The 12,142-nt window shown below is 35.1% G+C and overlaps 2 protein-coding genes across 2 annotated transcripts; one reads left to right on the plus strand and one right to left on the minus strand.

Annotated features, from left to right (window-relative positions):
* Positions 1–1,715: 1,715 nt before the first annotated feature.
* LOC126497572 (40S ribosomal protein S25-like) lies at positions 1,716–2,087 on the minus strand. The gene has a single exon (XM_050135675.1). The coding sequence runs from the start codon at positions 2,085–2,087 to the stop codon at positions 1,716–1,718; it is 372 nt and encodes a 123-aa protein (XP_049991632.1).
* Positions 2,088–9,457: 7,370 nt separating this feature from the next.
* Positions 9,458–10,426, plus strand: LOC126497735 (olfactory receptor 5T3-like). Its single transcript, XM_050135912.1, is given in 1 exon segment — positions 9,458–10,426. A coding segment is annotated over 1 exon segment (969 nt).
* The last annotated feature ends 1,716 nt before the right edge of the window (positions 10,427–12,142 follow it).

The raw sequence follows: 12,142 nt of genomic DNA on the forward strand, positions 1-12,142 counted from the left end.
ATGGAGGTGCCAGCAGTTCAATATTGCTGCCATGCTTTCATAAGATTGAATTTATTATTATTATTATTATTATTAAAGTAAGGAAACTCAGGTGACAGAGAACATTAAGCCCCCTTTTCACTGTTGTCTCCTTTACATTTATATCTCCAAGATATCCATCTACCATCCATTGCAACTTTCTTTTCACTAGACCCCTCTCAAGTACCTCATTCTAAACTTGCAAGTTACCACTACTGTTCTTGTTTACTCTCAAGAACTTTATGGTAAGGAAACATAGCTTTCATTGCAATAAAATGTTCTCTCCATTCTACCATGGACGAAAAGTCATTAACGGACTTAACTAGCTGAGAATGCTGAGAGATGAAATAATGATTGTCCTAACAGGTCATGGCCATTCATTCAATAGCTGCCATGGATGGTGTGGGAATAACCAACTGCTTTCTACTTGATTTAAATCCCTCTCCAAAACACCGGGTTTATGATTGGAATTGTTAGCTGTCAAAATCTCATGTCTTACTATGTTACAGATCCTATGGTAGAACCTATGACTATTATTCTCCTAAAAGAATATAGCAATAATCTGGTTCCTAATAACTTATTTCAGCAATTTTACATTAGTGAATTTATCAACCTCCATAAGACAAGATTTTTTTGGGCAGTAAGTAGCAGTTAATAAAGAGATACACATCTGGTCAATATAAAAAGAACATGAGAACACGCAAGTCTTCCCTTCTTCAAGGCTTAGGAAATATTACAGAAAACAGTAGAATGGTTAGAAGAGCCAGCGTCACTGAATGTATGTAGAAAAAAATACATTTGCTGGGATTATAGACATTACTGTTACAAACATGACACAACAGCGCCTGGGTCTGCTGCACTAATCTATGCAATTTCAAGCCAGACAAAAATTCTGAATGGGGAATGGATGTAAGTACAAATTCCACCCATAGCCGAGAAGCTGTTGCTAATCAGTTGCTTTTGAGGGAATGAATATAGTTAACCTCTGAGGGGTGATTCCCAAAGTAAACTGACTCTCTACCCACTGGATGTTAATCACTAAGAGCTCCTCAGCTAGGTGTGAGACATTGTGCTCACACATCATTGCTGTGCTGTAATTTCGCCTCACATAAACTAGCACGGGTCTTAGCATGCTGAGCTTCATTTGTTACACGTACAACTGTCCTTTCATGTTTAGAAAATACAGTTGTCTGGCAATATTCCAACTCATATTCTTCACTCTTTTGGCCCCCCTTTGCTAAGAACCACGATTGTTTGGAAGCACTGAAATCAGTCATATGTATGAAATTTGTAGCTTCCTGTGGACACAGTAAAATTCTAAAAGAGGATAATAAGTGACTTAATTCTAAAACAGAAATACTTGGAAAAACAAACCAATCAAAACAGAAACCCAGTTGGTGTCAGGAAATTTAAAGAAAGAATCAATTAAATAGAAAAAGAAAATAATATATATTCAACAAATTTAAGTCCTAATTCTTACAGAAGATAAAAAGAATTTGTGGAAGGTTGTTTTAAATAAATAAAGGGAGAGAGGGAGAGGACATAAATAAATTAGTAGAATAAAAATGAACACAGAATCATACCAACATACACACCAAAGAAATTCGGACAATTATAAGGTATTGTTTTATTTTTTTATTTATTTTTTTGATTTAATAAAGTTTTATTTTTCCAAATGTACAGCTGATTGAACCTGTTCAAGCATCTTCACCATCAGCTGGGGCATCTCCACCCTTTGTGTTTCTGCTGTAAATTACCTGGGCTCTGTGCTTTGAGACCAGCTTGATAAGCCTTTTACTAAGCAGCTCCTGAAGAGCTGCCCTGGCCAAGGAACCGCGAATCTTCAGTTTCTCAGAGACCACGGCTGGAGTAATAAGTTTATAGTTGGGCACTTCCTTACAGAGTTTGTCGTATGTAGCCTTGTCAAGCAGGACTAGATTGTTGAGCTTGTGCCGAACTTTGCCTTTGAGCCACTTCTTTTTGGCCTTGCCACCGGACTTATTTACTGGGTCGTTGTCTTTTTTGGCCGACTTTCCGGCATCTTTCTTCTTGTCATCCTTGGGCGGCATGATGAAGTTCGGAGTGGCGATGACCACTGCAGCCTCCCTAAGATGTCCTAAGGTATTGTTTTAAATCTGCACATATTTAAGCTCAAAAGCCTACAAGAAATGTCAAAATTCAATGGGAATAAGCCATCAATCTAAACAGACGCATGGCAAATGAAGCAGCATCAAAAGACTTCATACTAAAAATGTCCCAAGAATATAGATTATGCAAGTCATTAAAAAAGATATAAGGCTGTTCCTTTTTAAACTAGCATTAAGGAAGAAAAAAAAGAGAGAAAAACCATTTCTACACTCCTATCATACCAGGAGCAGTCTAACACAAAAACCAAGGGAAGACTCACCAAAATCACTAAAACCCAACTAGTTCCGTGGGCAGAAGAGGAGAGAGTGCCTGAACTGGCCTTCTCCCATAGATACACTGATGAAGATCTTGCGTATCACCATAGAACCTTCATCTGGCAAGGGATGGAGATAGAAACAGAGACCCACATTAGAGCACTGGACTGAGCTCTCAAATCCCAGATGAAGAGCAGAAGGAGGGAGAAGATGAGCAAAGAAGTCAGGACCGCGAGGGGTGCATCCACCCATGAAGTCAGTGGTACTGATCTAATGGGAGCTCACCAAGGCTAGCTAGACTTGGTCTGAATGAGCATGTGATCAAACCGGACTCTCTGAATGTGGCTGACAATGAAGGCTGACTGAGAAGCCAATGATAATGACACTGGATTTTGATTCTACTGCATGTACTGGCTTTTTGGGAGCCTAGTCTGTTTGGATGCTCACCTTCCTAGGATGGAGGGGGAGGCCTTGGACTTCCACAAGGCAGGGCACCCTGACTTCTCTTAGGTCTGGAAAGTAAGGGGGAGGGGAGGAGGAGGGGGAAGAAAATGGGAGGATGGGAGAAGGTGGAAATTTTAAACAAATAAATAAATAAAAGGAAAAAATAAAACAGCAGAAATAAGGAATCTAAAAAAAAAATTACAGTACACTATCCATGATGAAAATACTTTCAAAAGCTCAATGAAAAAAGTGAAATAGAATACAGACATACATAAAAAGAGGTCATATCCCCTCATGAAGTTTGCTTTATTTATATAATGTACAATGTCTTAATATATGTTGCCAATAAATGTAATAAATCACATAAGTGCATGCAAAGTAAAGTATCTCCTAATTCCATCAATAGACAGAGAAACAAATCTTTGTCAAAATCTAACATGTTTTCATGATAAAAATATAAGAGATTGTAAGGATAGAGGGAACATACATTCACATAATAAAAGCTATATACAAGAATTGTATGGCCAATATCATCCTGAATCAAGGGAAGGTTAAAGCAATCCTATTCACTTCAAAACAGAGACAAAGGTGTTCATTATACTCGGTCTTTTTCAGCATTGTACTTGAATACTAACTGGAGTAATGAAGCAAGAAACAGAAATTAAAAGTGATACAAATAGGAAAGGAAGTAAAATATTTCTAATTGTAAATAACATGACATTATACATTTCATATTCTAAAATATCTAACAGAAAAAAATTCAAGAAAGTATAAGAAATTCACGAGCAATACAGGTTACATAATCAACTTAAAGAAATCAACACTTTTTCTATACACTGACAACAAACATACAGAGAATAAGATCATGGGTGTGATTTCAATCCCATCAGCCTCAAAAACAATAAAGTATCTAGAATAAACCCAACCAAGGAAGTAAACTACATATAAAATGTAAGCTTTAAATCTCTGATGAGAGACAAACAAAAGGGAGACTAAAAAATGAAAAGATATCCCGTGCTCACAGGTAGCTAGAACTAATATTTTGAAAATGGCCATTCTATTAAAAGATATTTACAGATTCAGTAAAATTACAATAAAAATTTCCACCTCATTTTTCACAGAAATTAGAGAAAAACACAAAATTCACTAAGAACAACAAAAGACCCCAACATCCAAAATGTTCCTTAGCAAAAACATATATTAGTAGAGAAATTGCTACTCCAAATATTAATTTATATTACAGAGACATGATATTGATATTTTATTTTTGTTTTAATAAATAAATCTTTCTTTAATACCAAATTGCAATACAGGCCAGGCAGTGCTGGCACACATCTTTATGGCCACCCTAGTTAGCCATAGAGGCCAGGGTGTAGTGGTACCTGTCTTTAAGCCCAGGACTAGAGAGGAATATAAGATGGGAGGAGACAGGTCTTAGGCTCAGCCTCAGTCTGAGTATTTCTGGAGGTGAAATTGCCTATTTCTTTCTAAGGTAGAGGTAAGAGCAAGTGGTTGTACACTTTGTTTGTCAGATTTTTATTTTTAACACTAATATCTGTTTTTTTGTTTTTTATTACATCCTACAAGATATAGCAAAAAAAAAAAAGCAAACCAAAAATGAACAATATGTTACTGGCACACACAAAACTGACATATATATTAATAGAACAAAAATCAAAGACCTAAATTTAGTACAGGTAATTTCAGCCACTTGATATTTGACCATAAAGTATAAGCTGGAGAAAATACAGCATCTTCAACAAATGCCACTGGGCAAAAGGATAGCCACAGGCAGAGGATGAAACTGGACTAGCATCCATAACACTGCACAAAAACTAACTCCAAATGAACCTAAAACATACATGTGAGATATAAACTTGATAGAAGAAAACATAGGCGGTGCTGTCCATGATATAGATATGAAAGGAGCTCCTGAATAGGACTCTATTTGTCCAAGAATTAAAGTCAGCTATTGATACTGATGAGTGGGATCTCATTAAACTAAAACTTTCTCAAAGAATCAACACTTAAATGCCTCCAAATGATCATTTTCAGGACTTAATCTGTTTTTCTAGCATTATTCACTTGTTTACAGTTGAAAAAAAGAAAGTTTCTGTCCCAGTGAAGAACATGAATCTTCCCAGGGGCATCACCATGGCCTTTAAAGTGAATGACAAGATGGCTTAATCATTTATATGCATTGCAACCAGAGCATTTCCTAATTGACCAAGCAGCTCATTTTTGTAGGTAAGCAAGGGTTTTTCTTCATGCATAAACTTTTTAAGTGTTACAATAGATTTCAAGGTATAGGATAAGTCTGAACCTAAAATTGATATGGAGGCCCCTATCAAACAGAGTTGTGTTGCAAATTGAATCAATGACTTCTGAGAAAAGAAAGGACTAAACATGAGGTATTACTCACATATTTTGATATACCTTAGAAGGTACATGTTTTTATGAAAGAAAACAATTAAAATATAATATTAGCTTTCAGTGAGATTTTATGTATAGATTTTTTGATTTATGATTCAGTTTCCTTTAATTTCAATTTCTGACTAGTTATTTGTATCTTATACATTTTTTACTGACCATATATGTAGATATAATTTTAGCTGTTTATTTCTAAACTGTGCAGTTTGTTTAAATGTAATTTCTCTCATATAATAAGCCAAAGAGAGATGCTGTCTTCTTTTATTTTTATGATTTGATATTTCCAGGTTTAACAGTAGACAATGAAGACATAGTATAGTCATAGAGAAAGTATGTCTTGTACTGGCAAGGAATTTAAATATTGAATGCTTCATTGTCTAATAGATAATTGTCTGATCCGGTTATATTGTACACCCAGTTGATCCTCGTTTTTTTTTATAAGATGATATTAGATTAAATATTTTCATAAGTTGTTGCATAGATCAAATAAGAGAAATGAACATATCATTTATAACCTATTTCAGTAGCTCCACATCATGTAGATACTTTTTGCTATGATTTTCATCTTGGTTTTAGTATTTTCAATATTATTGCCATGGATTTGATCATGAGAATTGAGAAATTTATTTTAATATTTTATTTGTTTGAGGATATTGTAGTTGAAATGCCTTATACATAAATTTTCCTTCTAAATTAATTGAAATTACACTATTTGTTACTGAATAGTATAAAATTTCTTGTATCTTTAAGGGTAGCTTAAGAGAAATACATTTTTAAATATTGATCTTGGGAAAAACTAACTAGCTTTGGCACTTTTCCTATTATGTCTAAATCTTTTACAATTTTTCAGTTAATGCTCTAATAAAATCTGCTTGGAAATAAAAGTTACATCAGTTCAGATACCATACACTTGCTTTTAAGTCAATATCAAAACAATACTTACTAAAAATATTTGGTCAAAATGTTACAATAATTTAAGGAAATCCATATTATTGTACTGACATATTCCCAGTCCAAAAAACATGACAGGTAGATGAGTCTTCTTTTACAGTAATTTAGAGAGTCATTGTATTTAATTTCAAAATAAGATATGATACATAAGTTTTTAGAGCCTGCTTCAGTAATTGTTTAATATTTTATTTTAAAAGCCATTTTATATTCCCTTAGCATTTTGTTATATGTTATATAAATAAAATTTAGAATTTATTTTTTATAGTTATGTATACTGCAAATTATTTATTCTGGAAATATATTATGATGGATACAAAAAATCTTTCTTCTACAATTCTCTGTTTTTATGTGGTAAAATGAATCAAGTGAGATTATTAATTAGCATTTTGAAGTACACACTGTTTTTCAGTGGAGCCTAAGAGACTAACATCAGGATTCAGACTCTGAGTACAATTCTTAATCTTTTAAAATTTCTTTATCTTAGACCTGCGAGGAGAAACAAATTTATAGAATTATAGCATAGGTCACATTCCTCTAGTGCATTGCAATTAACCTGGATTTTGTTATGTTTATTCAGTAAAGTATTAATTTTTGAACCTCATTTGCATTATTAGGCATTTTCACTGTATTTCTTTTAATGTGATAACTTCTTTTTTGCCCCTTTCCTATTCAGTAAACATTTTTGAATAAATTCCATTACCGATTTTGAGAGATAAAAGAAAGAGAGATTAGAAGAATATTTTAAGCCTATGTTTCTAAACCCATGACTTGCATACCTTGCATCTTCCTGCAGTTAAATGATCAGATGACTTTATAGGCTAGTATTAAAATAGCCATCAAAGACAATGTTTTGTATTAAAATACCTCCCTGGATTCTTATCTTAATTTTAAATTATCCATGTTTATGCAAACTAAATCTCACTGCATTTTTATATTTTACTATATAGTAAAATAGTACTATATATAATCTTGTAAGTAATGAGTAAACAATTTTTGTTGTTTAGTCACATTGCAAAATTCATCTTTTTTATTATTATTTATTTTTTTGAAAAATTACCACCTCCTCCGTGTTTCCCATATCCCTCCCCCTCCTCCCACACATCTCCCTCTCTCCCTCACTCCCCTTCTTCTCACCCCCACCCCCCCACTCCAAACCCCCACCCTCTCGGGAATAATGAGCAGTCCAGGTTCCCTGCCCTGCAGGAAGTCCAAGGTCCTCCCACTTCTATCCAGGACCAGAAAGGTGAGCATCCAAACAGGCTAGGCTCCCACAAAGCCAGTTCATGTATTAGGATCGAAACCTAGTGCCATTGTCCTTGGCTTCTCATCAGCCTTCATTGTACGCCATGTTCAGAGAATCCAGTTTCATCCCATGCTTATTCAGTCCCAGCCCCGCTGGCCTTGGTGAGCTCCTAATAGATCAGTTCCACTGTCACAGTGGGTGGGTGAACCCCTCGTGGACCTGACTTCCTTGCTCATGTTCTCCCTCCTTCTGTTCCTCATTTGGGTTTTAAGAGCTTAGTCCGGTGCTCCAATTTGGGTCTCTGTCTCTATCTCGATCCATCGCCAGATGAAGGTTCTAAGGTGATATGTAAGATACTTATCAGTATGGCTATAGGATAGGGTCATTTCAGATTCCCTCTGCTCAGTTGCTCAAGGAACTAGCTGGGGACATCTCCCTGGACACCTGCGAGCCCCTCTAGAGTCCAGTCTCTTGCCAACCCTAAGATGGCTCCCTTAATTAAGATATATATTTCTCTGCTCCCGTGTCCACCCTTCCTTTATCCCAACCATCCCATTCCCCCAAGCTCCCCCAATCTCCCCTTCTCACCTTTCTCACCCCATTTCCCCTTGGCCCCATACCACCTCATCCCAAGTTCCCAGTTTTTGCCCGGCAATCTTGTCTAGTTCCCATATCCAGGCAGTCACCCGCAAAATTCATCTATACATGAGAACAGAACACTCACATAGACTTTGGAGATACATCTGGGACAAGGTACCTACATGATTCCTTCTTGTTCTAAAGTGACAGGAATTCTATTTTTTTCCTCATACTGATATGAATGTTCAATTTAATTTGGCAAACTTTACCATGCTTCATATTACATGCATATTGTAAATGTATATATTTACACGACTGAATCATTCCTGTCTTCTTGTGTACCTATTTTTAATATTTTATAAACTCTTAGTCTGTGACAGCAGAAAAAAAAGCTATTGTGAAGAAATTACATCATTATGTTCGATGAGTTCTGTTTTCTTGAGATTTTCAGTAGAGATAAAAAAATTTTAAAATGATTTTTTAAAAAATTTTGCCATGGCATTTCACTTTAAAATTTACCTGTGATAGAAGTGTGGGAATCTCAAGTTTAAAAATCAGAAATATTGACAAATAATATTTCATGTGCGTACAGCATAACAAGGACTACTACACGGGTGTGAACTTTCCATTATAATAGTTTGAATTTACTCGTTTATTCATGAGTCTTTGAAAATCAAATTATCTGCTCAAACAGGACCTGACCAGTAGTAATATCAATGGTAACAAATAAAAGAGACAAAATTTTCTTGGAATCCCACCCTGGGGGGAGAATTAGACTCTTCCAGATAGGAGCCTCTCATAGGAGGTCCGATGCAAAATGGCCTTCCCTGAAAGTGTATATATACAAACAATAAAAATTGGCCCAGAGAATGTGTTTGTATATTTCTGCATAAATATTTATATTTTTAAGAACAATAATAAAGCAAAAAATAGACTCTCAAGTTTAGAGTGTTGGTAGGAAAACATGGAAGAAATTCAGAGGTAGGATACCTGTGAGGGGCAAGGAAAGAAAGGATGGGAGTGTGATACAATTTTCTTTCATGTCAAGATATTGAAATGCATATATATATATATTATAAAAGAAATGTACATAATAAGAATGGAAATTTTTAAACAATATAATTTGAACAGAGTGATAGAAAATTATTTAGATAAAAATACTACTTTAACTGCTGCATGTTTAACTTTATACATTTATCTGACAAGTAAGTGTAATTATCATTTTCTTTTGCTTTATACAGTGACATCTGTCTGCTTTCCTAAAAATTACTTGTCATTGCTCACCTCATTATTACCAACGAGATCACTATGCCTTAAGGACCAAACATAGACATAATGAGGAAACGATTATATGAGACTTTTCATGTGCATTATATAACTCAAAATCAAAATGGAGTGATTGGCATCAGCCATGGATGTCCACAAGAATCCCTTACAGAATGTGACAGAAGCTACCGTGTTTATACTCTTGGGCTTCACAGATGACTTTGAACTGCAGGTCTTTCTATTTTTACTGTTTCTTGCTATCTATCTTTTCACTCTGATAGGAAACTTTGGACTGGTGGTTTTGGTCATTGGGGATACTCAGCTACACAACCCCATGTACTACTTCCTTAGTGTTTTGTCTTTCTTGGATGCCTGTTATTCTACAGTTGTTACCCCCAAAATGTTGGTCAACTTCCTGGAAGAAGATAAATCCATCTCATTTTTTGGATGTGCAACACAGATGCTTCTCTTTGTTACGTTAGGGACCACAGAATGCTTTTTGTTGGCAGCAATGGCATATGACCGCTATGCAGCCATCTACAACCCACTTCTGTATGCAGTGAACATGTCACCCAGAGTCTATGTGACACTCATTGTAGCTTCCTATTCTGGTGGAGTTCTGCATGGTACTATACACACAGTGGCCACTTTCAGTCTGTCCTTCTGCGGATCTAATGAAATTAGGCATGTCTTCTGTGATATTCCACCATTGCTTGCTCTCTCTTGTTCTGATACACACACCAATGAGCTTCTACTCTTATACTTGGTGGGCTTGATTGAGATCACTACCATCCTGATTGTTCTCATCTCCTATGGATTCATTCTCTTTGCCATTCTGAACATGCACTCTGCCGAGAGTAGAAGAAAAGTGTTCTCTACATGTGGCTCCCACCTCACTGGAGTGTCTATTTACCATGGTACAATCCTCTTTAGTTACATGAGGCCAAGTTCCAGCTATGCGTCAAACCATGACATGGTAGTGTCAATATTTTACACCATTGTGATTCCCATGCTGAATCCCATCATCTACAGTCTAAGGAACAAAGATGTAAAAGAGGCAATGAAGAAATTGTGGAGAAAATTTGGTCTATAATTAATACACACATTTAAAAATATAGCAGAGCATTTGTTACTCATACTACCTTATTCTTTTAAGAAAAATCCCTCATATGTCCTAGGATATCATGTGTTATTTAGTTTCCTAAGGCTGAATTTACTATGACATTTCCACAGACTTCAGCATGATTTACCACTGTTGATTTTCACCCAGCTTACCTGGGCTGAGGTAGGGTTTGTCTGACTCCTCCGCTCTACAGTACCTCCTTTTCTCTCCCTTCCAGGCTATGCTCATGGGCAGGAGAAAGTGGGAGTTTATGTTTCTCTTTCTGAAGAGAGGGAAGATACAGGATTCCTTCTAAATGAGACATCTGCCCCCCTTTTCATTTATTTAGGCAACATTTTATTCATATATGCATGGCTTTATTGTTATTGATTTTATATGTTGAGTCTTAATTTAATGTTGCTTAATGTTTTATTCAAATTGTTCACCATTTGACACTTGGTACAGATTGTTAAACAGTAAGGAACAAATTTAAATAATCTCTTGGTAAGTAGGCAAGCAGCGGAACCTGCTATAACTATCTTAAAAGAATAAGGAAATGTGAATAACATATGCCCTTTGGTTGATGATGTATTTTTAATTTGATAACAACAAATGTCCTCACAGTTGTAAGATAATAAAATAGAAAAGTATCTGGAGGACTCTCTACATATTTTTTTCATTTATTTCTGCAAATGTAAAGCTTCCCTAAATGTAAATTATATTGTAAAGGGCTATCTGGTGTCTCTGAGGTGTAAGCAAGGCTTAAATATGCAAGTAGAGTTTGGAAGACTTGACAGTAAAAAAAAAAAAAAAGGATTCTTTTTTCTCTTCTCCCTTAGATGCCTGATGACCTTGATAAAGTCCCTTAGCATGTTAAACAACTTTTTTCTTGTCTCAGACACAATAACTACAGCATCACTCCCTCACTATGGATTGCTTTGACAACTAATGGTAAACTACACTGAGAAGTGCATTATCATAGATAGATATGACTCAACATATAACTCTAAAGCAGAAAAGAAATAAATGCATCCATACAGAAAACAAGCATGAGTGATGTAGAATGACAGTCTAGTCTTTATAGAGGAACAGGAGGAAACATTCTAGCTTTTGTGTTATACAGAAAAATAATTATACGATAAAGAATTAAAAATAAAAAATATAACAGAAAAAATATAAAGTTTTAATCCAGGCTTACATGAAATGTACATGGCTACAAATTGCAAAGATATCATGATTTTAATTAGTGTGGTCATCAGTATTAGAAATTAATTAAAGAGCATCAATTATCTTTCTCTTGTACCATTTTAAAAGATGAATTCTTTGTCTTGCACACCAAATTACCTTATTAAATGTATAATAAATGCTTTTATGTGAATATTATCCTTTGTCACAATTATATGGTTGTTTCTTCTCATGAGTAGAAACCGGGTATTCAGGACCCTGTGATTATATGATTCTCACATAAAATGGTAAACTATCAGTGCGCATCATATAACAGTTCCAAATCTAGTTCCTTATGTTGGGATTCTCATAGCATATTTTTTCCAAAAACATTTTTCACAGGATACCCCCTTGAGTGGTGAATTTGTGGAGGAGTTCACATTTCTTCCAGTGAAACACTACTTTACCTCCAGCTTTATTCTTTCTTTTAAATAAACCAAAAAGTCTAATCACAATTTTATAATTTAAAATTGTTTGTCACAT

This window comes from Alexandromys fortis, unplaced genomic scaffold (genome assembly GCF_014885135.2).
Source record: "Alexandromys fortis isolate MF-2015 unplaced genomic scaffold, M_Fortis_MF-2015_v1.1 scaffold_23, whole genome shotgun sequence".
Classification (NCBI taxonomy): Eukaryota; Metazoa; Chordata; class Mammalia; order Rodentia; family Cricetidae; genus Alexandromys; species Alexandromys fortis.